General features: G+C 41.5%; 1 protein-coding gene across 1 annotated transcript in view; it reads right to left on the bottom strand.

Annotated features, from left to right (window-relative positions):
• The window catches only part of cfap58 (cilia and flagella associated protein 58), a 155,902-nt gene that overhangs the window by 54,620 nt on the left and 74,375 nt on the right, over window positions 1–26,907 (bottom strand). Inside the window, exons 14-15 of the mRNA XM_052127420.1 lie at window positions 7,916–8,027; window positions 7,408–7,512 (exon numbers count right to left, since the gene is read on the bottom strand). Coding sequence (XP_051983380.1) covers window positions 7,408–7,512; window positions 7,916–8,027 — 217 coding nt within the window. The remainder of the gene's footprint in view (window positions 1–7,407; window positions 7,513–7,915; window positions 8,028–26,907) is intronic.

Genomic DNA, 26,907 nt, shown 5'->3' on the forward strand with positions numbered 1-26,907 from the left:
TCTGATACAAACGTTTTGCCGACCTTACAGCACATCATGGTATTTATATAGTGTTATTTAACATTAACTGTGGGGGCAAAATAAACACTTTTTAAACACCGTTTTGCTAAGGTAGAAATAAACCTATTGTACCTCAGCTCTTAATACCACTGTTAAGGCCATCAATAAAAAGTTAACCTACTATTAACCTACATCACCTGCACAAATATTAACTGACATGATATGGCCCATGCCTCTTTTATTATTGGACATCCTCAATGCAAATAATGTTCTTTGTTTGCCCAAAATTTGTGAATTGCAAATACTTCAAGACCGTTCTGTCAATCTATAATGGTTATTTTATTCAAATTGCAGCCTGTCTCTTTATAAAACCTCCAGTGTTCTGCATCTACAGGAAGTGCTGCATTGTGTTTTCTGCTATGGCTTTTTACAATTGTGTCCTAAATGGTGGTTTATTGTACATGCTGTCACAATTATTACTGGGAACTGCTGTAAAGCAAAACAACAATGCACTGCTGTTTAATGGTTGTGGTGGGGCTGTTAGAAAAGCCATGGAAAGCAGCTCAAGACTCAAATAGTCCTGTTCTAACCAAGCAAGATCAACACTGTAACAATGGTGTGCCCAAATGTGTACACAGCTATACACTTTTAATGTTACCCATTACAAAGTATCATTTAATTTGTAAATTGTAAAATATAATTTGTAATAAAATAGAAAAACAATAGAGAGAGAGAGAGAGAGAGAGAGAGAGAGAGAGAGAGAGAGAGAGAGAGAGAGAGAGAGAGAGAGATACCTTACTAAGTACAGTGAACACTGTGTGGATTGGCACATTGAGTGTTTCTTCACAGATGGTCAAATGATCTGCCCAATTTTGCTCAACAAGAATTAGGAATATTACTGTGCCCTCCACCACAGTTTGTGAAAATACTAGTGGGCTTTGGATGGAGTTTAAGAAGAGAAAGGAAATTTAGTCATGAACTGAAACAAATCAAGCAAGTCATTTTTCAAATGATCTGATACCTGCGAATGTCCTGAGATTGTGATCAATTGTGTTTTAAGCTTAATTTGATACAGACATTGAAAGCAACCTTTTTAAACCGGCTATCTGTCTGATGTTAATGGCATTTTGAAAGCCCATCTTATCACTTCTACTGCTTCTGAGCTGAAACTCTGAAGTGAAAAAGAAAATGCTTAAAGTCACCATTCAACCTGAACATCACAATCCATGTCTGTCCATCTCATAATAGTGAAAGTAAATGGGGCATCTTGATGTAGAACAAATGCTCTACATCAAGTAAATGTGGAACATTTTGGCTGTCTCTTTCAGATAAATTTCGAATTTTTCTTGTCTTGTTTCTCTTGTTCTATTCCTCCTTATTGCCTCTCTGATTAATTAAAGGGGTCAAATCTTACATTTTTTTATGTAATAAAACATTTGAGCCTACACTAGGCTCATATAGGACACCTTTGTCCATTGTGCAGCATCTTTCTGTTATTTTCTGCATCTCAAAGAGTAGTGTTGTGTTTTTAAGGCACATGTCATCTGAAAGGGATAGTTCACCCAAAAATGAAAATTCTCTTACATTGATTCCTTCTTCTGCTGAAAACAAATGAAGATTTTTGGAAATATATCTCAGCTCTGTAGATCCATCCAGTGCATGTGAATGGTGGCCAGAACTTTAAAAGTCCAAAACCAGTGATTAAATATCTTCAGAAGCGATATGATAGGTGTGGGTGAGAAACAGATCAATATTTAAGTCCTTTTTTACTATAAATTTCCTTCTTTTGTTTTTGCTGATAACATTATTTGAGCATATCGCCACCTACTGGGCAGGGGGAGGAGACTTTATGGTAAAAAAAGGACTTAAATATTGATCTGTTTCTAACCCACACCTATCATATCGCTTATGAAGACATAGATTTATCCACTTGAGTCTATGAGTTGCTTTTATGCTACCTTTATTTGCTCTTTGGTCCTTCAAAGTTATGGCCATCATTCACTTACGTTTGACCTTCAAAGCTGAAATATTCTTCCAAAAATCAATGTTTATGTTCAGCAGAAGAAAGAAAGTCCTATCTATCTGAGATGGCATGAGGGTGAGTAAATATGAGAGAATTGTCATTTTTGGGTTAACAATCCCTTTAAAGAACTTCAACTTTTAAAAATTGCATTTTGTTCTATTCGTTGTATCCAATCTATTTTTTTTAACGCAAGAACAAGTTTGATGTGAACAGCCTCTTCGTCTGTGTTTTTTGTTGCTTTGCGTTTAAGAAATGCCTCTTTTGCATGTAAAATGAGCAACACCCCTTTGCCCCTCTCTCACCTGGGATGCTTCAAACCCTTTTTTTAGACCGGTGAGGAAGTCTTGAGTTCTGAAAGTTACAGTATGTTTCTAGTCTGAGAAACAAATAGTGCTGATCGCTCCAATACAAATGTGGAACACCCAATGAGGGCTTGTTCTACCCTCTGAATATGAGAAATAACAGGACAAAGTGAGGACAAAGTGAGAAAAAATTATTGTGGATAAGTGTAGTTCTAGACAGTACAAATAATGCATGGCTAGAAGTATAAATCAGACTCAGATTATTTTTGTATTATTGAATATAATACTTGGTAGGTTTGTGATGACTTACAATACAGAATATATTTACATTAATGTAAAGGGTGGTGTGGGGTGCTTTTATGTAAAGGCCCAAATACAGATATGTTAAACGAGATATTGCTGGCTAAACAGAAGCTTTATTACTAGGGCTGTCAATCGATTAGGTTTTAATCAAATGAATCACATACATTTTTGCTGAGAAAGCCCCTCATATAACAATAATGAAATATATCATGATTAAATAATTATAAATAGTAATACAAATTATAATAATACAGATAATTAAAATACATTACATTAATTTGGCACACAATTAAAGCATTAACAAAGACAATACAAAAAGTGGCTTTAGAATGCAATATATAGTTTATTTATATATTACTGAACATAAGTCTATCAATGGTCTAAATTGCATCTTAATCCATTTTTTAACTGATTTCACCAATTTACCACGATTTGTACTGTCTCGGTTGCATCTCATTATAAACGTACTGTTTTTTAGGTCGCTGTGTCAAGCTAAACAGAGTTTGAAACACAGAAAAATATGTCTTGAGATCCCTGCATTCGGATTTGTGCTACATCAAGCTGTGTTTTAATGAAAGAACTCATGAAGTCCTCATCTTATGTTATCTGCTTTAGGTAAGTGTAGTTTGTTTGAGCTGCAAGTTTCCTATTCAGCGAGTTTCACTTACTGCCCCCTGGAGAAAGGAGGTGGTACTCCATGCTTGAATTGATTATCCACAATTACCAAATTATGGCAAAATTACCCATTATGCTTAGCATGTACTCCAAATGCGGATGCTACTTCTGGCATCCGGACTTCTGGCTTGCAACTTATACACATTACCAAGCATTGAAATAATCACTAACAACAGTCAAAAACAATGGAACACTCCCTGTTCCAGGTCAGCTGACAAGCTTTCTTGAGGAGTTGGATGTCCTGCTGTCCTCCTTGCTAGAGGATGGCAGACCACTTGTGGTTCTTGGCGATTTCAACATACACCAAGACAAGCCCCAGGCCACTGAACTGAATACTCTTTTGGCCTCATTTGATTTAGAAAGACTACACACCACAGCAACTCACAGATCGGGCAACCAGCTGGACCGCATTTTTATATGTAACTGTACCACCTCATCTATTCTTGTTACACCTTTACATGTCTCTGATCACTACTTTGTTAAATTCAACATGATTCTCCCATCTATAGTAAAACGGATTCCACCTTTGGTTTCCTTTCACCGTAACCTCCGTTCCCTCTCACCTTTCCACTGAAGTCTCTACCTCTCTTCCCATAATAAATGTATTTTCCACTCTTGATGTAAACATTGCCACATACACACTTAACTCTACTTTAACAACCTGTCTAGACAACATTTGTCCTCTCTCCTCTAGACCAGCTCGTACTACACCACCCAGCCCCTGGCTGTCTGACGTTCTTCGTGAACATCATAGTGATCTTAGAGTAGCTGAGAAGAGATGGCAAAAATCTAGAGATCCAGCAGATCTAGGTAAATATCAACTTCTGCTTGCAACTTTTTCAGATATCTTTAAAGCTGTAAAAACCTCCTATTACCAAACAAAGATCAACAGCACCACATACACTCGTAGCTTATTTAGAATATTCAACACACTCCTATGTCCTCCCCCTCCACCACATGACACATCACTGACAGCAGATATCTTCGCCACATTTTTTACAAAGAAGGTTAAAACCATCAGCAATACATTCACTGCACCACACCCTGTCAAACACCTGGCTCCTGTATGCAACCATTCTTTCTCTATGTTCTCTCCTCTGACTGACACTGAGGTCTCTAAACTCCTCCTCTCCAACCACCCCACCACCTGTTCCCTTGACCCCATTCCATCACACCTTCTCTAGGCCATCTCTACATCCATCGTACCTGCACTTAACAAATATCTACTTACAGGCACTTTTCCCACTACATTTAAGCAGGCTTGAGTAACTACACTGCTGAAAAAACCTGCACTTAACCCCACACAGAAAACTACAGACCAGTCTCTCTCATCCCATTCATTGCAAAAACACTTGAAAGGGCAGTTTTCAATCAGATCTCTGCCTATCTCTCACAGAAAAAGCTGCTGGATGACAATCAGTCAGGCTTCAAAAGTGGACACTCCACAGAGACTGCCCTGCTGTCTGTCACAGAGTCACTGAGACAGGCGAGAGCTGAATCGAAATCATCCGTTCTGATTCTGCTGGACCTTTCTGCTGCCTTTGACACAGTCAACCATCAGATCCTTCTCTCCACCCTCTCTACTCTGGGCATCAGAGGAACTGTGCTTGACTGGTTGACCTCCTATCTCTCAGATAGGTCCTTCAAGATAGCCTGGAGAGGTGAGGTATCCAAACCACATCAGTTACTTACTGGGGTACCTCAGGAATCACTGCTTGGGCCACTTTTCTTCTCCGTATACACAACATCACTGGGACCCATCATTCAGTCACATGGTTTCTCTTACCACTGCTGACACGCAACTCTACTTGTCTTTTCAGCCCAATGACACCACAGTGACTGCTCGAATCGCTGCCTGTCTGGCAGACATCTCGGCCTGGATGAAGGAACACCACTTGCAACTCAACCCAGCCAAGACCGAACTCCTTGTCTCTCCGGCCAACCCTGCTGTTGAACACAACATCACCGTGCAGCTGGGTTCAACTACAGTATCACCTTCCAAAATGGTCAGAAATCTAGGGGTAACCATTGCTTACAAACTACATTTCACAGACCACATCTCAAAGACTGCAAGATCATATAGATTTACACTCTACAATATCAGGAAAAAAAGACCTCTCTTTTCTGAACATGCCACACACCTGCTTGTTCAGTCACTTGTCATAACTAGACTGGACTACTGTAACACTCTCATTGCAGGCCTCCCTGCATGTGCAACTAGACCTCTGCAAATGATCCAGGATGCAGCAGCACGTCTGGTCTTTAATGAACTAAAGACAGCGCATGTTACACCACTCTTTGTCTCTCTCCACTGGCTGCCGGTTGATGCACGTATTAAATTCAAGGCTCTGATGCTGGCATACAAAACAGTCACTGGGTCTGCTCCAACATACCTAAAATCTTTTATGCAGATCTACAGGAACATCGCCTTGTTGTACCAACACAAAGAGGCACCAGTCACTAAAAAATGTTTTTTTGTTTTGAATGCTATTCTGATGCTAGTGAAACTATTTAGTATGGCATTTTTCCTACAAATGTCTCCTTAAGATGATTCGCTTATGTTTTCCTCTTTTGTAAGTCGCTTTGGATAAAAGCATCTGCCAAATGAATAAATGTAAATGTAAATGTTTACTTAACGTAAATCCCTTTCTCACTCAAATATGTGTATGGATGATTTCTATGGTAATAGCTGAATAAATAATTACACAATCAATCACATTTACATGGTAAAGTTACTCTGGGCTCTCACGCTTTCTGCACACGCCCTGTGTGTGTGTGTGTGTGTGTGTGTGTGTGTGTGTGTGTGTGTGTGTGTGTGTGTGTGTGTGTGTGTGTGTGTGTGTGTGTGTGTGTGTGTGTGTGTGTGTGTTTTTGGGCAGGTTTAAGTGGTTTACAAGGACCTTTTTTTAGGTAACAAACTGGTAATTACAAGGGTATTATGCTATAAATGTGGTTTATGAGGACATTTCAGTATCCCCATAATTCAAATAGCTTAAAAACATACTAAACAATGTTTTATTGAAAATGTAAAAATGCAGAAAGTTTTTTGTGAGGGTTAGGTTTAGGGGGTATAATCTATAGTTTGTACAGTATAAAAATTATTATGTCTACGGAGAGTCCTCATTATGATAGCTGCACCAACGTGTGTGTGCGTGAGTGTGAGAGAGAGATTCACAGACATTCAGCGCGCAGAGAGCGAATTCACATTTAAGATGCGCTAGATTTCACCGGGTTTCTTGTTGCACACACAATGTATGATGATGATGATGATGATAGAAAGCACATGAAAATGGATAAATCTGGGAATATGAATCTGACCAGACACTTTTTAAGGTCCAAAAAAGAAGACATGTACATGACAAGAGGACATATGTTCTCCCCTAGGTTTCAGCAGATTTGAGGGGCGTTTCATTTGGAATTATCCGTCAGTGTTTTAAAAAAAATTGGCAAATGACGGAGATAGGTGTTAATGCAACCTCTGCTTATTGCATCTGGTGCGACTTTAAAGCATTTTACAGCTTTTGGGTGGGTTTATAGTTGTAACTTTCATTTTCCAGTAATTTATTAATCCACCCGTAGTTGTTATAACATCCTCTAACAGCATATATTCCTCATGTGCCTCTGATGATCAGCATCACCAGCAACGTTTGTCTAGCTCTAGTGTACAATAATAACAACTAAGCGGAAGTGCAGAGCATCTTAGAGGATGTAGGATGGCGCCGCCCATGGACAAGTCAGAAAAAAGGTGCATATAGAAGGAATATTCCTTTTTATGGTCTGGGGACATGATTAATTGCAATAAGTTTAACAAGTTATTTTAACTAATTACATATTGTTACATATTTAGTTTTCTTTCCTTAGAAGGAAATAAGTGCATTTTGACAGGAAAATAATTATATATAGAGAGAGAAATGTCGGCACTTTCAAAAGCTGTGATTAATTACAAAAAATTATGCTATTAATTGCGACTGAAAAATGTATTTGACTGACAGCATTAATCATAATTTTAAAAGTATATACTTTTACCACCGTTACTGCTTGATTACCTCAAGGCCACATATGCAAAGACACTAGATGTTGAACAATGGAAGAGAGAGTTCTTACCTGTAGCATAAGCTCTTTCTCCACAACCTCCTGAGTCTTCGCTATCAGCCTCCGCTGGAGAGAATGAATCTTCTGGATCAGTTCAAAGGTGCTTGGATCAATAGCCTACAGAGACAGGGAGAGATTCTAAACTCCAAGATCTTTTCCAATTACACTGTGGCTATGTTTGGAATAGCAGGCTAACATAAAGCTCTTACTATCTCTGCGGTATATAGTGATATACTATGCACAGTATACAAGTATTTGTATGCATTGGGCACCTGGCTGATCAAAATGTGCAGTATACAACAGAGCACACTGCATGGAATACTGTATCCCACCAGGTAATGTACATGACTTGACCTTATATTTCCAGAGTGATTAATAAACTTTGTAATAACAGACACAATTTTATGAATGGATGTGTCCAAATTTTTGACTAGTAGTGTGTATGAATTAAATCTTTTGGAAAGCTTTTGAACACAAGCAAGTGTCTGTTCATCAGTAACAGGCAAATGTAATCTCATACCTCTAGTTTTCTCCAGCGGTGAACATTCAAAGGAGTATTGAGCTCCTCCTCCAGAGCTCGACATCTTGTCCTCTCTTTCAGCAGTTCTCTCTGCATATGAAACACTTCCAGTCTGTCATCAGAACAAAGTCACAGCAACAAAGTTACACTATTTCTGGTTTGTGGGCCATAATAACATCAACAACAATATACTGATTTATTGTCCATCATTTATAGCCAACTGCATTCTGGCAGGATGAAACAGCATTTTGGAAAGTGTTTGTGCATAAGTGCTTCTAAAAACCTGCACGGCACATTTACTTATGAACTGTAACAAAAAGGGAAATGCAAACAAATGTGCAAATGAGAGAGACAAATCTTCTTGGGTCTTATATCGATAGGTCATGGCTCACAACAGAATCCGAGCTGACCTTTCCCTCTCAGCAAAAAGCACACACATATATATACATTATATATATATATATATATATATACCAGATTGATCATACTGTGAATTCGCAAACAGGAGGTTCAAAGTTCTGCAACTGAAATTGGACTGTGCTCACCAAATTCAAATAACTGCCCAAATTCAAATAAATGTCTGATTAGGGTTGGCGCTTGGCAGTAATTTGGCAGATTTGGGGTTGATTTCTATACATTGGACTCAGAAATCACAAACCTAGCCTATGTATTACTTTGATTTACTACAGTGATTCAACTCTGCAAATAAACAACTTGAAAGCTTCATCTGCCAACCTATTAGCACTAGTGGTTTGCCAGTGCCTGGGGAAAACAAATTACACTATTTCAGCAACAACAGTAAATCCCTCTTGAAATACATTGAAAATAAATAAATGACAAAATAATTTCTCAGGACACTCAAAACTATCTTCTAAAGAGGACGTCAATCAGACATTACTTTGGCTCATATAGATGTGACAAGAGAGCCATATGGTTCCAATTGAGTGCTAAACAGAAATGATACAATTCTTTGTTTAATCAGTCTGTCCTAGAACTTTTCTCTAATACAACATAGAGAGATAAATGATAATAGCATACAGCTCATTTACCTGAGCGCATTGCAGGTTGAGTTTATGGGGGTGTTAGCGTTTAGCATGCTAAATTTATCAATAAGTAATTTCATTTGGGGGAAAAAATGCTATTACCAAAACCTTCAGTAAACTCTCATTTGTCTAGCAATGCAAATAAATTGGAAAGGTTTTCCAAGTATTGTTGTGCTGGGAACACAGCAAGTTTGCTTGTAAGTGGCAAGGATTGATTTCTGCAAAGACCTACAATTTGGACAAAATCAATAATGTATTAGCTTTGCGAGAGAAAATTAGCATGGTTGCTTTCTTATGTCATCTTAATGTTCATAACTGTCATAATGTCATATCTCTATATTAGATATCATGTGCTTGTGTCTAGGACCTAACCTGAGTTTTGAATAGAGTCTTTGTAGATTCAAATTGATGACAGGTGTAAACAAACAAGATTTAAAGAGCTTTGATGTGAAAAGACATCCTCTTGTGCACCTGTTGCATCATTAAAAGCCAAGTAAGTCCACATACACATACACATAAGTATACACACAAACATTGTTTCTGTTTTTTCTAGTTATGTTCACACAGCACCAGAATACTGCTGCCAGTGCTCTTTTAGTGTGCTAAATATGGTTGTTTACACAAAGTTTGGTTAAATACATGGCCATGTCCATACTAATACATTGAAAATGCATTAATTCTGCAACTTTTATGCCACTCATTCACACCGGAACAGCGTTTATTTGTCCCTCAAAACTAAGCTAACCAAAACCTAAAACATATTAAGCTGGATTCACACTATATGATTTTTGCCGTGGTTATGCCATCTGAGACAAATTTTGCGATTGTAAAAGATTTCTCTTGTCTTAGGGAAAAATTGTCACTATGTGATCGCTTAGTGTGACATGTTCACCGATTGCCGATTTAATGCCTTTGCAAAGAAATGAAAGCCTAAGCGATAATTTGCACAGAGGACTCGTAGTAAGTATTACACATCATTCATTAATCTAATTCCGACATCTCACACAATCATGTTCTAAACTATGCCTTATAAGGTCTCAATGTTGATTACGCTGCATTGTTTTCACCCACCACCACCCCAACTCTACAAGTTTAGGTCCCATCCTGCTGTAAAGGTAAGCTCCTCTCCCCTGCCATCATCACTTTCCGGCAGGACCTGATGGTTTGAGCGAGAATCCTGAAGCTGAACCGTAGGACAGGCCTACACCATGGGAAACAAATCTATCACTAACTCATGTTATTCTATACTATCGAGTTCTCTGAGATCATTTAAGCCTCCCACAAAGTTTTGTCATTGTCAGAAATTTTGCATTGCAGTCGTGCAGTGTGATTGCTCTTACAACGGTTATATGAGATAAAACACCCAGTCAACTCTGTTAATTGGGATGATTGTGACCAAAGTCTTGGATAAGATGTATATTGTAAGAGTTTATTTCGCACACTGTGCCAAGGCTATTGCCTATGATATCACTGGGATCATGTCAGAAAGCCTGACAAGCAACAATCATAAAATACTGTAAAAAAGTACAGTGTGTACCCGGCTTTAGTGTGGGCATGGCCTGAGTGACAAACTTATACAATCATATTGACTCGGAATTTCCATATTCGCACACATATTTTGAGAGTGAGTTTGTTTAATCTGTGTTGTGTGAATAGAACCGTCACGTCATATAGTGCGGTAGCTACACTCTAGTGTACACACACTACTTGTGGCAGACATAATGTATGAGCTGCATCGGGAGCAGTTTTGTGGTCTTGGTGTTCAGCAAATGATAAGCTATTAAGGTTTGACAGATGAACTCACACCTCATATGTTTAATAAATAAAGCTGTGTTGGAAATGTACCATCTTTAATATTTTCTTTTCTCTCTGTAACCATGGTTACAGGCACTCTTAATGCATATCACGAGACAGACAAAATCTGTTACCACGTTTAAACGAGGTGCAACTCATTTTGTGATCAGATCTCAAAAGCCACGTTTCATTTGTCAAAAATGCATGTGACCACATCGCATTTGAGAGATAAATGCTTATCTATCCTGAATGTGTCTCAAAAAGCAGCGAAGCAAAACCCCTCACCTGTCAATCATCTGCTGTGCTAAAACAAGACTTTAAACTTTGAGGGTTATGTGTGGCTTTAAAAGAAAATAGCCATCCAATCTGACATTTTGAAAAAGCGAATAAATATACAAGCACAAGAACTGGGGGCCTGAGTAACTCAGCAAATAAAGACACTGACTACCACACCTGGAGTCGCAAATTCGAATCCAGGGCGTGCTGAGTGACCCCAGTCAGGCTTCCTAAGCAACCAATTGGCCCGGTTGCTAGGGTGGATAGAGTCACGTTGGGTTAACCTCCTCGTTGTCACTATAATGTGGTTCTGGCTCACGGTGGGGCATGTGGTGAGTTGATGCATGGCATGGATGCCACGGAGAATAGCGAGATGCCTCCAAATGTGCTAGGTCTCCGCATTAATACACTCAATAAGCCACATGATAAGATATGCGGATTGACTGGAGGCAACTGAGTTTCATCCTCCACCACCCAGATTTAGACGAGTCACTACTCCACCACGAGGACCTAGAGCGCATTGGGAATTGGGCATGCCAAATTGGGGAGAAAAGGGGAGAAAATTTTTTTTGAATTCAGTGTGTCTGATACTGCAGTGACACAGATGAGGAGCACACACATCTGAAGCTCAGGTTAATACATTTACTCCACTAAAATAAAGGATAATTCTGCTCAAAATGTTATGTTTGTTCTTAGATTACATTTCAGCTGCATCTGGGAGAAACAGCGCTCCTGTTTTGTTTGCACATTTTTCTTTTATGACTTTTTTGTGGTTTATTATCATGTAGTAACACAATGACATAGTGAATAATCTTGTCATGAAATGCCAGAGACCTCAAAATGCAAACAGAATTGGCCATAGGAGATGAATTTAAGCAACCAGGTGTAAACAGTGATGAGACGCATCTTAATGCCATGTGTAAATGGGGTCTGTTGTGAATGCATTCTCTTATTCTGTCTCTAATTTCATGACTTTATACATCTCTACTGTCAGTGTGTCACTGCATGTTGATATAGCACAAAAAAAGCCAGCTCCTAAATATTGAAAATTCAACCTGATCACAAACGTGACATTTTGAGTGCACTTGAGATGCTTGTGCTTCAACATGATCTGTGTCTCTGCATGTTAATGTCAGGCAAACAGAAGTTGTTCCATGAAAAACTGTGCATGTATAAGTTTGAGCTTTTTCAAACTTTTAAAACATACTTTTGGATTCTTTAAAAGCTGTACCTAGATGGCACAATTTTTAACCTTCAATTGCAATGATTGCATGTTGCGAGAGAAGACAGTTCTCAAAGACAAATCAGGACACATTAGCGTTTAGACTATAAATGCAATGAAATTGCACTTCTGTCTACCTCTGAAAATGGTGAGTGATCGGATCTCAAAGCAGCATCAGCCCCATTTTTATAGCTTACAGAATTTTTATACCCTATTTTAGCACAGACCACTAGAGATTAGATCGCCCAAGACAGATACCTAAGACACAAGCCATAACAAGTAATAAATCTTGCTGTTGGACCCCATTTACTTCATCCACATATTGTTAATTATTTAAAAAATGGAAATGGAAGTCCAATTTATCTTTAAAATTATACATTTTAATTACATTATTAATAATTTATTCAATTGTATCTGTCCCCTAATGAACAAATCCAGTATTTGGCCAAAAGTATGTGGATACCCGAACATCATACTCCTACAATATGTGCTTTCTAAACATTCAATTTAATAACCATAGGAATTAGGGAGTTTGCCCTCATAAAAAGGTTTCCCAAGGAAGTTTGCATGACTTTATTATGGATTTTATGCATTTGTTATCGATGTGTGTTGCTGAAATAGTCAAACCCGTCATTTTACCTCTTCTGTATTTCTACAATTTGAAAAGGAACTGCATAACACAATATGTGATATGAAAGCATAATTATTGACATCATTGTTTCTAGGAGACACTACTAATCTTAGTCAATGGTCATTTTATTGCAGCACACACAGGATAATAGACCCCTGAAAGGATCTCCTGTACAGATTGGGAAAATAAAAACAGCCTTTCCTTTTGCTTGCTTTTTGCTAGCTATGGGTTTAATTTATGCATTTTAATTGTATTTTTGGCAATGCTTTTGTTTTTCAGGCTCTCACCATTCTCTCTTCATGGCCCCATTTCGCATGAATACATCACTGTCCACTAAAGCAAAGCAAGCCATCCATCTTTTGCTGTCAACAAATTAATTCCATGATGACAAATAAATACGCTAATGTTAATACGCTTTTTTATTCTTTTGTTGTTGTTTTTGTTTTTTGTATTCCTCCTTCTAAGTGTCTTTGCTGTTGTTTGGAGTGAGATTTGCATTGAGATACAGAAGGTGAGAGAGAGAGAGAGTGAGTTAGGGTATAGAGATTGATTTATTCAGGAAGGCAGGGTTGATATCACAGACTTAAAGTTTAATCAACCCGCTTAAAGAGTTCAGGATTCTCGCCCACACTCAAACATACTGGCACACAATCATTCACAAACACAACACATACCTTCTTTTATACCTTCATAGCTCCACATTGATTATGTGTGTGTATATATACACTGTATATATGTGTTTGTAGGGGTTTATAGTATGTTGCACTGCACATAATATCTGCAGTCAATAGCTGACAAGAAAATAAAAACTGTGCAAAACAAAAGGCAACAGTTTCCAGAACTGGCATTGTTACAGATTAAAGGCCCAATTATCATCAGCATCATAAACATCAACATCCACCCACCGATATACACTAACAAACAATATTAACATTCGCCTTGTATAGAGTGCAGTTATTTCTCTAGAAAGAAGACTGCATTTAAAAACAAAGTAATAATAATTAGACCAAAATATAGCTGCATGCAGCAATCTTAGAGCAGAGCAGAGCACAGTGACTTTTTTTCATGCACACTGGATTGAACATGATCCACAGAAATATAACTTTACATTAGTTTTAATTAGCTTGAGCAAAATGTTTCAGAATATCAGATTAATACTCTGGTTAAAATGGCTGGCCTAAGTATAATGGTTTCCCTTCTGTCGCTCTCTCCACGTTGTGTCGGAGAAGCGACACTAGGGGTCTCTCTTGAGCGCCGATATTCACCTCTGACCTATTGAAAAGGGCCAATGAGAGTTGGCAGTCAGTATTTGCATACCCCGCCCCCACATACGGGTATTTAAGCGGGGCAAATACGGAAGTTTAGTCAGAAAATTTCTTCTGAGCCGATAGTCTGTCTGCAGTTTGCTGCGAGTTACACACCACTTTAAACGTTCCTGTTTCCTCTGACGATCTGCATGCTGTTGGATCTTGACGGCGCACAACAGCGGCTTTCTCCTTCACATTGCACGGCGTGCATTGTTGCCCCTGAGCGCTTCGACAGCGCAGACACACACACACACTGTGTATTTAAAAGAGCAATTTCTAATAAAAGAGTAATTTCTCTAAAAGAGCAAAACACAGCGGCGTTGAACGTCCTTTTCAGGACGCGTCTTTTTCAAGATGCCCTTCCGCCCCTGTGTTGTTCCTGGATGCGGTAGAGTGCTCTCCGCTTCAGACGGCCACAGGCGCTGTCTCGTGAGAACATGACCATGACCACGTTGCGGTCGCAGCTTGCTTTCAACAGAGAGCAAGCCACCCCAGCTGCACCCCGCATTGCTCCTTCTTCCCACGGGATTGAGGACGATGCGGTTGGCACTGGGGGCGATTTGGTGGCGGCAGGGGGTGCAGTTTCGCCAGGTAGCCCCCCGCGAACCTCCTGTTCCCCGACACGCTCGCTGGTCCACGTCTACGCTCGCGGCGATAGCGGCTCGCCTCACGGCCCGGCTGTCTGTCCTCCCAAGCCCGAAGCAGATGAGCTCGCCGCTGCATCGGAGAGTGTGATGTCTGATGCCGAGGACTCCCCTGGACTGCCGCCTTCGGGCCAGCAGGCCCAGGCTGAGGCCGATGCTCAGATGTCTGACATGCTTTCCCGGGCCGCCGTGAGCGTGGGGTTGGATTGGAACCCTCCATCCTCCCCACAGCCTTCAGGGTTGGATGACTGGTTCCTGGGGGAAGCGCGCCATTCGCGGCCTCGCATCCCCCCGGTCCCGTTTTTCTCAGAGGTGCATGACGAGCTGACAGACCCAGAGCCGAAGACGTTAGCTCCGGAGGAGAATCCTTTGTTTTTTCATTTGCCACACCCCCTGACGGGGGCTGTGGTATCCACATTCTCAATAAAAGAGCTATTTTCTTTGCCTCTGGGTCACCTGGCCCGCAAATGCCGTTCTCACGGCAATGTGCTTTCAGATTACGATAGTCCCGGTACACCGGACGCGGCGATCCCGCCTTCCGCCTGCCCACGACTGTCCCCCGGCCGGCCGGTTCAGACGAGTCCAGAGGACGCCAACATCAGACCTCCTCCTCAGTCACGAACCCGCCCCCTGCCGGGCGCGCGGAGCAAGGTAAGTGCTTTGAGTCTATTCTCAGCACCTCAGCCTCAGGCCGCAACGAAGCCACCCGACGCTGCATTACCTGTTCCGCCCCGCTGCGATGCCCCGCCGGGTACGTCCAAAATACTCGTCCCTTTGGTGCCCCTAGCGCAGAGCTGTGAAGCGTGGCTTTCGCTTCCCAACGCATCACGCTGGCTGCACCGGACCATTTGACTCGGTTACGCAATTCAGTTTGCCCGGCTCCCGCCCCCCTTCAGGGGCGTCCGCTTTTCCGCAGTATACGGCGAGCATGCCAGTTCCCTGCGCACGGAAATCGCGACCCTCTTAGCTAAGGGCGCGGTAGAGCCCGTCCCTCCAACCGAAATGAGGAAGGGTTTCTACAGCCCTTACTTCATTGTACCCAAGAAAGGCGGCGTCTTACGACCAATCCTGGACCTGCAAGTTTTCAATCGGGCCTTGTTAAAACTCCTGTTCAAGATTCTCACGAATATTTTGGCTGGTGTTCAGCATCTAGATTGGTTCGCAGCGGTAGACGTCTCAATTCTACCACGACACCGACCCGTCTGACGGTTCGCGTTCGACGGCCAGGCGTTTCATTACAAAGTCCTCCCATTCGCCCTGTCTCTGTCCCCTCGCGTCTTCACGAAGGTCGCAGAGGCGGCCCTTGCCCTGCTACGAGTAGCCGGCATCCGCAGAGACCAGGTGCTCCGGCACCTCAGCCGTTTGGGGCTTCAGGTCAACTGGGAAAAGAGCAAGCTCACTCCGGTTCAGAGCATCTCTTTTCTCGGGTTGGAGTTAGACTCAGTCTCAATGACAGCACGTCTCACGAGCGAGCGTGCTCAGTCGGTGCTGGACTGCCTCGCTTCCTTCAAGCCAGGCACAGTGGTCCCTCTAAAACGTTTCCAGAGGCTCCTGGGGCATATGGCGTCCTCCGCGGCGGTTGCGCCGCTGGGGTTGATGCATATGAGACCACTCCAGCACTGGCTCCAGACTCGAGTCCCGAGACAAGCATGGCACCACGGCACGCATCGGGTAAGGATCACCCCCGCCTGCCTCAAAACACTCCGACCCTGGACAGACCTCTGCTTTTTATGGGCAGGAGTGCCCCTGCAGCAGGTGTCCCGACGCGTTCTGGTCACAACCGACGCCTCCCGGTCCGGGTGGGGTGCCGTGTACAGCGGGCACGCAGCAGCGGGCCATTGGAAAGGGGCCCCGCTGCGTTGGCACATCAATTGCCTGGAGTTGCTGACCATCCTTCTTGCTCTCAGGAAGTTCCTCCCGTTAGTTCAGGACAAACATGTCCTCGTGAGATCGGACAGCACCACGGTGGTGGCGTACATAAATCGCCAAGGCGGCGTACGCTCCCGCCACATGTCACAACTCGCCTGCCGTATCCTCCTAGGGAGCCTCAAGTCGCTGCGTGCCACTCACATCCCCGGCAAGCTCCACGTCGTAGCAGATGCGCTACCACGACAACGCCTGCCCGGCGGGGAGTGGAGGCTTCACCCCCAGTCGGTCCAGCTGATTTGGGAATGGTTTGGCAAGGCCCAGGTAGACCTGTTTGCCTCCCAGAAAACCTCCCACTGCCCGCTCTGGTACGCCCTAACAGCGGCTCCCCTCGGGACAGACGCGCTGGCACACAGCTGGCCCTTGGGGCTGCGCAAGTACGCATTTCCCCCAGTGAGCCTTCTTGCACCGGTGCTGTGTAAGGTCAGGGAGGACAAGGAGCAAGTCATGTCAGTGGCCCCCTACTGGCCCACTCGGACTTGGTTCTCGGAACTCAGACTTCTCGCGACAGCTCCTCCCTGGCAAATTCCCCTGAGAAAGGACCTCCTCTCTCAGGGACGGGGCACGCTCTGGCACCCGCGCCCAGACCTCTGGAACCTCCACGTCTGATCCCTGGACGGGATGCGGAAGAGCTAGCCGGCTTACCGGCGACCGTTGTGAATACAATCAACCAAGCCAGAGCCCCCTCTACCAGGCACCTTTACGCCCTAAAGTGGCGCTTGTTCGCAGATTGGTGTTCTTCCCGAACTGAAGACCCGCAGAGATGCGCGATCAAGTCAGTGCTCCTGTTCCTACAGGAGAGGCTGGACAGGAGGCTGTCCCCGTCCACCCTCAAGGTGTATGTTGCCGCCATTGCCGCCCACCACGATCCTGTAGACGGCAAGTCTTTGGGTAAGCACAACCTGATCCTCAGGTTCCTGAGAGGCGCCCGGAGGTTGAATCCCTCCCGGCCAGGCCTAGTTCCCTCCTGGGATCTCTCGGTAGTCTTGGCAGGACTCCAGAGACCTCCCTTCGAGCCGCTTGAATCAATTGGACTCAGGGCCCTCTCTCTCAAGACGGCCCTGCTGATCGCGCTCGCCTCTATCAAGAGGGTCGGGGACCTGCAAGCATTCTCTGTCAGCGACACTTGCCTGGAGTTCGGTCCGGCAGATACGTCTGTGATCCTAAGACCGCGACCGGGCTATGTGCCCAAGGTTCCTACCACACCCTTCCGAGATCAGGTAGTGAACCTGCAAGCGTTGCCCCGGGAGGAGGCAGACCCAGCCCTTTCGTTGCTATGTCCAGTGCGCGCCCTGCACATTTACCTTGACCGCACACAGAGCACCAGACGCTCTGAGCAGCTCTTTGTCTGCTTTGGGGGACGGCAGAAAGGGAATGCGGTCTCCAAACAGAGGCTCGCCCACTGGGTTGTCGACACCATCACACTGGCTTATCACACCCAGGCCGTGCCCCTACCCTTGCAGGTCCGAGCTCACTCAACAAGGGGTGTTGCGTCCTCGTGGGCACTGGCCAAGGGCACCTCCCTAGCAGACATCTGTAGAGCAGCGGGTTGGGCAACACCCAACACCTTCGCGAGGTTTTACAACCTCCGCGTTGAGTCGGTTCCGTCTCGTGTTTTGTCAGGTCCGAGCCCGTAGAACTCGGTAACACGTAGACTGACCGGCCGGGTGGATCGCTTGCGCCCAGCGCCCTTTTCCTGACGTCAAGGTAAAGTAGTGTGCCTTCTTCCCAGGGCGCCCCACTCCGAGTCGGGCCCCTGATCGATTCCTCCCCAGCCCTCCGGGTCCGCGGTTCAGCGGAGGAACTCGCCGACCCAAGCCACTGCGGGTACCCTGATGGCTACCCTGTACTGGTATAGGTGCTCCACAGGTAAGGCCTCCTGCTCGGACTCCCCCTGTGTGTAATTCCATGGTTCTGTCCCCTTACGAGCGGACCCCCGTGTCTCCCTTAGGCAATTACAGCTGCCCCGGTCGCCGTGCTGTAGCAACTCCCCCCTTTCGAGGCTGGATCTACCACCGCACCATACTTTCCACACGAGCCCTAAGACGTCTGTGTGACGTGTCTACCACTTTTCCTCCCCAAGCCAGGTACAGACGATGCGCGGCACTGGATGAAATCCCTGCCCGCCTCTGTATCGGCGGTTCACGTACACGGTTCAGTGCATGGTAAGATTGGAATGGGTCCCCTAGTGTCGCTTCTCCGACACAACGTGGAGAGAGCGACAGAAGGGGAACGTTTGGTTACGTATGTAACCTCCGTTCCCCGAGGGAGGGAACGACACATTGTGTCTTTCCTCCGCCATGTCGCTGAACCGAGCCACTGTTGTGGCCGGACCATTTCCGGCTCCTCAGAAAAATCCTGACTAAATTTCCGTATTTGCCCCGCTTAAATGCGGGGCGGGGTATGCAAATACTGACTGCCAACTCTCATTGGCCCTTTTCAATAGGTCAGAGGTGAATATCGGCGCTCAAGAGAGACCCCTAGTGTCGCTTCTCCGACACAACGTGTCGTTCCCTCCCTCGGGGAACGGAGGTTACATACGTAACCAAACGTTTTCTTTCCTAAGAAGGAGATATACACATTTTGACAGGAAAAATATATATAAAAAGGTAACATTATAGCACTTTAAAAATCTGCAACTAATCGCAAATAACTATGACAAATTATGTGATTAATCATGATAAACTATGATAAATTATGTGATTAATCACGATTAACTATGACATTATGCATTTAACCGTGATTAACCGTGACAAATTATGTGATTAATAGTGGTAAACTATGGCAAATTATATGATTAATTGTGATTAATTATGACATTATGCGATTAATGACGATTAACTATGACAGTTTATGTGATTAATTGTGATACCTGACAAATTGTGCGATTAGTTGTGATGAACTAACATTATGCAATTAATCACAGATAACTATGAAAAATTGTGTGATTAATAGTGATAAACTATGACAAATTATGTGATTAATCCTGATTAACTATGACATTATGCATTTAATCGCGATTAACCATGACAAATTATGTGATTAATAGTGATAAACTATGGCAAATTATGTGATTAATTGTGATTAATTATGACATTATGCGATTAAAGACAATTAACTATGACAAATTATGTGCTTAATTGTGCTAACTGATAAATTGTGCGATTAATTGTGATTAACTAACATTATGCAATTAATCACAGATAACTATGACAAATTGTGTGATTAATTGTGATAAACTATGACAAATTATGTGAATAATTGTGATTAATTATGACATTGTGTGATTAATCATGAATAACTATGAGAAATGATGTGATTAATTGTGATAACTGACAAATTATGCGATTAATCGTGATTAACTAGGACAAATTATGTGATTAATCACGTTTAAAACAAATCAATCAACTGACAGCACTAGTTAAAATACTCACTGTTTCAAAAGTATAGTCACATGGCGTAAGCAATATGCACGTTTGCAGGATTTTAGTGCAATAAAATTGCTTATTTTAACTTTGTTTTCATTATGATGAAGCACCGTATACTATAAAACACTAAAACTATTGTTACTTAACTTTTTACAACTTTAAATCTTAAATAATACACAAGTTTAAACAGAAGTTAATGCTAAAATCTTAACAATATACATACACGGTACTTTGCTTCTGACTCTTTAATAAAGTAAATGTTGTTAAAAATTTATTTGTATTTGTTTTTTGCCTCAGGGCAAGTAAAAACATTTTCCAGTGCAAGTAAAATATTGAACTACTGGCCCAACCAGGCCAGCAGGAAAAAAAAATCCTATCTGCCTTACCATATCTCCTCCTCCCTCTATCTCTCTCATATTGTTCATCATTTTTTTCTGAGAGGCAATTATATAATTTTCCTCTAATAAAATGAAAAGATAAGAAATGGAGGGGGAAAAATTGAGAGCAGTAGAACATGTACTAAAGCTCATTTAAGAGCTCTGTTAATTGATGTGATGTGCACATAAGGGTAATCCTGTGATTAAGCCAGATTTAGATTTATTTTTGAGGCTCTTTGAAATAATTTGAAATGGAGAAACCTTCTCATTACAGTAGACAAACATCTAACACACACTCTGCATCATTGGTCCATGTCCTCTATTGTTCATTCCACTCTCCGATTTAAATCTTCTAATGAGTATTGCAAGCCAAATAATGCAATACAGTATAGTATAGTTCATTATGACATGTAAAAATGTGGTGTATCACAATCAGTATCATATTGTTAATAAGTAGTGCATGACATGGCAAGCGTCACTGTTACTATTACTCTCATACTTTGTTCTAAACCCTTCACCTTAATAATTAAACGTCAGCATGTTGTGCTATGGACATGAATGATACATTAAACCATGTCTTATTGAGGAGAGGTGTGCTCTTACTTTCACAAGCAATCATCTTTCTAATTGTTGTAAAGACATTTTTGGCAAACCAGTGATAAGATATGTAAAATATATAAATAAATAAAAATCCATAGACTTTCATTTAAGGAGGGTCCCTCCCATAGAGACATGGAGTTGGGCTTTTCTTACTTAAATAATTAAGCAACCATCTATCAACATCTTGGCAACCAACCACAAAAACCTATCATCAAGGTGAGTTTTTGCAAAGTCAAGCAACACTCATAACATATCTGCAGTAAGGGGCCATTCACAACATATTTTTGAATCAATCTGCGCTGTTTTTCAATAGTTTTTTTATGTAAACATACACTAAACAGACGTTTTGACTTTCTATAAGATTCCATATTTATGAGATTCCAGTATTTGTCTCATTGAGATTTCAATTGGTAGCTTTGACACTTCCATCCAAGAAAGGTGACAAACTAAATGTTCACCCAAATTATATCATTATTAACTCACCCGCATGTCATTCCAAATCATTATGACTTAGGTAAATAACAGGTAAATTTGGGAAGTATATAATGGATAATCTTGCTTTTCCATATAATGAAAATAAAGGAGTACAAGCTCGGCAATAACAAAAAAAAATAAAAATGATATTTTACAATAAGTTTGTATTTATTCCAATTATTTACCTACATTATTTAAAATGAAATAACAATGAACAAAATTATTGCAAGAAAAGTTTTTGTTTAATGTTAATTGAAACATATATTGAATACCTTTTTGATATTTAAAGTTGTAGTAGTAAAGATTTGATATAGAATTATGAACCAACAGTGAACAATAGTATTTTAATAAATTAACATAAACCAAGATTAATAAATGCTGAAAAAATATTGTTTATTGTTAGTTCAGGATATCTAATTCAATAAATGGAAGTGGAGCGTAGTTCTAGCGGGAAGACCAGCAGGTGTACATCATCACATCATTAGCTGGGTAACTCCTAGCTAATCGCACGTAAGCCAATGCTTTATAAGTCCGCTCACAATCTATCACGTTGCTGTTTCAGTGTGCTAACACTGCAACCTCCACCACCCCACCACCACCAGTTGAGCTCTGTCCCGCAGGGGGGTAGGCTCCTTGCCCCTGCCTCCTATCTCTGGCAGGACATGACGGTTCCGGGTACAACTCCCTCGGACTGCCGGACGGGGCCTACGCCAAAGAGAGAGACATCACCTCCTGTTTTACATCTATCAAATAAATGGCATCTCAAACTTCACTCAAGCCTGCGTGTCTTTCCAATAGAACTAATGTTAATGAATAGATACTTATTGTAAAGTGTTACCAAAAAGCACCATATTATTATCATAAAAGTAATCCATATGACTTGTTTTTGTTATTGGTCAGTAAATTAATTCCAATGTCACACGATTGCAATCATCAACTTTCCTGAAGCAACCTTGTGAAAAATGGTGCCTTGTAAACTTGGACTAGACAGCAATAGATGAATTTGTATTTGCTCATCCAAGAAAGTAGACCATGACTAGTGGACATTAGAAAACAAGAGCAGGGTCTAGACTACACTATGGAGAAATGTGAATTGGGCAGAGGAGACTATTGCTTTTAAATAGATCTGTAGAATAAAGTTGGTCCTGCCACATCAAGTGTTCTGTTGAAAGCAGAAGGTTTTGAGTTTCTCTTGAGACTTTCATCACATAAACTTGGCCCTGGTACTCTCAAGGCTAAAAGAAAACATTGCTTCACAGCAGTTTCTTGGAGGGAGGCACTGATGACAGCAATAATGACCAAAATTTGCCACCTGTTTACCATGGAGGCTTGTATATTTGCAGAGAACTTGGCATCTAAACTCGGCATAAAGTCAACCCATCTGGAACCGAGGCTGCTGAATAGTTTCTCTGGCTTAATGACTCTCGCATATGTTCCACAGCGAAGGGAGGACAATCACACTTGTGCCTTTCTCTGTTAAGAGTTAAAGGGAATTTTCACCCAAAAATCTAAATTATATCATCATTTACCATCATCTTACCCTCATGTTGTTCCAAAATAGTTAAACACATATGGCCTGCAGAAATGGGCGGCCGATTAATAAGAAATGATGTAAAGTTATGTAGAGCTATATAGTAAGCTGGTCAGATGGTCATTATTGCAAAATAAACACAGACAGGTTCATCTGGATCACCCTGCCGGCACCTCGTACCACCCAGAGGAGGTTTATTTTGAAATAAGTACCCATATATAAGAGTGGTGGTGGCGTAGTGGCTAAAACACAGGGCTGTTAATCAGAAGGTTGCTGGTTCGAACCCCACGGCCACCACCATTGTGTCCTTGAGCAAGGCACTTAACTCCAGGTTGTTCTGGGGGGATTGTCCCTGTAATAATTGCACTGTAAGTCGCTTTGGATAAAAAACCGTCTGCCAAATGCATAAATGTAAATGTAAAAATAAATTTATTATTATAATTTTTTGTGAGGAGACTGACCTGAGAAACAGGAAACTAGCACAACTACAGTGACAAGAAAAAGTATGTGAACCCTTTGGAATTACACACATTTCTGCATTAATGCATAAAATGTGGTCTGATCGTCAAGTAACTCCTAATAATAGACAAACACAATCTGCTTAACCCTCTGGGGTCGACAGACGTGCCGGTGCTTCCTGCTGTATTTTTTCATCATTACAGCAGAAACAACATAAAATCTCCGTCATTTTGGGGCATACAGATAAGTGTAAGACATCATTAGAGACTATAAAGTGTCTACTTTTTTTTGGTGTACATTCACAATAACAACAAAACCTTGTGCTTTTGTAAAATAAAGAAATAAAAATCATGAGCTTACAGCAGTTTCTATGTTCACAAGCATATATCTGAAACATGTCACAAAAATGAACTGAAACTCCGCAAATACTTATCACACTAACATGAAACATATGTCTAAAGAAAGCTTAAAATGTCTACTTTTAATAAAATAATTCAATTCTCCTGCAGTGTAATCTGTATGAAACAAAGCAATGTACAGTTTCTCCTGGCTCAGCTAATTATCCCTAATGTGATCACACCTAAGGGCAGAGGGTACTATTCATACAGTAATGTGCTGAGAAGATTAATGCAAATGGCAAACACCCCCGACTAGTTCATTCACTTTTCTGCGTGTTTGAAAGATTGCAAGATACACAGGCGAGGAAACTCCTGGATAGTGACGAAGAGTTAAAATTTTCCTCAGAAGAAGAGCGGTACTCCGATGAACGTTTGTATTTTGAAGAGTGACTAAATCCAGCCGAGGATACAATTTCGGACTAGTAAGTAATTTAGTTTTCATTAGTTGACATGCTATTTTATATTAACATGTACTGTACATATTTTACAAGTGGGACTGTTTCCAGACTTGCCAGCCAGGATTCAGAGGACTGAAATTTAAACTAAGTTCTAATAAGCAAGTTTTAGTTACATTTAAATGCTGTTTCGGCAAAAGCGGGTATTTAAATTGTATGCTGTATGATATAAATATATGTAATGTGATAGAAAAATAATATGAATGTTTAAATCTAGTGTTTATGCTGCCTCATTATCATCAACAAAGCTTGTACTTTCAAATATCTGTTCAGGTTAAATGAGTAAAATGCACTTTAAATATGCCCATATTAGAAAATAAGCATATTATAATGATTTCTGAAGGATCATGTGACACTGAAGACTGCAGTAATGATGCTGAAAATTCAGCTTTGATCACAAATAGCATTTTACAATATATTCAAATTGTTCTTTTAAATTGTAAAAAGAGTTCACAATATCAATGTTTTTACTGTATTTTGGATCAAATAAATGCAGTCTTGGTGAGCAGAGGAGACTTCTTTTAAATGGTAGTGTAGGTCTAAAATTAAGTAAAGCCTTTATGTAAAGAAAATGTTTAGTCATATTACTTCTTTTAACTTAAAACTTTTTTAATTTTTTAATCAAATTTTGATCAGTAAGTCTTTCTGTCACATTCCTCAGTGATAGGCCCAGGGGAGGGTCTTTGTCTCCTCAGGTGTGAAATACATCCATATTCATGATAGTTCATGCCTCCTTGCATATGACCATTCTAACACTAAACATTTCTTACAAAAGTTAAATTACTATATTGTTTTGTATGAATGAGTTATCAGGATGGTTTTCACATAATTTTGTAGCAAAAACTCTAGGCTACAAGATCCAGTTCTCAAAAGTCTTGTGGACAAATGTTGAGTATGTGTTATATGGTCTTATTTCCTTTTTTTCAAAAACCATGCATAAATATTATTTTCTCAAAAATACAAACATGTACACACATGTTGCTCACTTATTATTGTAGCCCAGTTTGTGATGAATACAGTGTTATCAGACTTTAGCCATTAAAATGTTTTTAAGCAACTGAAAAAAGCACAAATGTCAAGGCATGTCAAAACTTCTCCAGGGCCCAAAACACCCTCAGACCCCAGAGAGTTAAAAACAAACAAAAAAATTCACATGTTCTTGTCAATACCGAATATACCATTGATCTGCCAACGATCCTGCATCTGTGTGGAAAGGCCTGAAAAGCATCACCAAGTACAAGACACCTCCCCCTTGTGCTGTAGAGAGTCAACTAATGGCTGATGAACTGAATGTGATTTACATTAGCTTTGAAAAGCCCAGTCTCACACCCCTCCCCCACTCTGATCTTCACTTCACACACATACCCACACCTCCTGGAACCCCCCTCCTCCCCCTCCTGCTTCACAATCTGCATTTATGATCTGTGAGGAGGATGTGTGCGGGCCTTTCAGAAACAGAAGTTTAGGAAAGCTTCAGGCCCAGATGGTGTTTCACCTGCCTGTCTGAAACTCTGCACTCACCAACTGGCCCACATCTTCACACAGATCTTATTTAGATCACTGGAGCAGTGTGATGTTCCCGGCTACTTCAAATGCTCCACCTTCACCTCATGGTGATGAGTCTGCATACAGATGGGAGGTGGAACAGCTGGCTGTCTGGTGTGGTCACAACAACCTTGAGCTGAACACTCAGAACAGTGGAGATGGTCCCCTCATCATTCTGAAAAGCACTGTGGTAGTAGTGGAGTCATTCAGGATCCTGGGCTCAACCATCTCTCAGGACCTGAAGTGGGACACCCACATAGACTCCATTGTGAAGAAGGCTCAGCAGAGGTTGTACTTCCTTCGCCAACTGAGGAAGTTCAACCTGCCACAGGAGCTGCTGAAACAGTTCTACTCGCCGTTATTGAGTCTGTCCTGTGTACATCTATAACTGTCTGGTTTAGTTCAGCCACCTAATCAGACAGAAGGAAACTACTTGGGTTTTTTTATTCTGTCTCACTGTAATGTTCTGTGTGCCCTTGTTTCTCCTATCACCAAAAAATAAATCCTTGTGTACATGTGAACACTTGGCAATAAAGCTCGTTTTGATTCTGATCTGATTATGATACCATTTAAACATTCACATTCCAGGGTTGAAGAAGTATGCAAACCTCTGGGCTAATGACCTCTAAAAAGCCAATTTGGATGCAAGTTTTATAGTCAGTGAGCTGAGATTGTAGGTGTAGATTGTAGAGGGGCATTACAAAAACAGTACAGTCCGGGAACTGACAGGGTCTGAACTTCTCAAGAAGCATGTGAACCATGCCCCAATCAAAACAAATGTCATAGGATCAAAGAAGAAGAATTGTAGAGATGCATGAAGCTGGAAAAGGCTACAAAACAATTTCTAAAGACCTGAATGTTCACTAATCCACAGTATGATGA

Source organism: Xyrauchen texanus, chromosome 5, assembly GCF_025860055.1.
Source record: "Xyrauchen texanus isolate HMW12.3.18 chromosome 5, RBS_HiC_50CHRs, whole genome shotgun sequence".
NCBI classification, from domain to species: Eukaryota; Metazoa; Chordata; class Actinopteri; order Cypriniformes; family Catostomidae; genus Xyrauchen; species Xyrauchen texanus.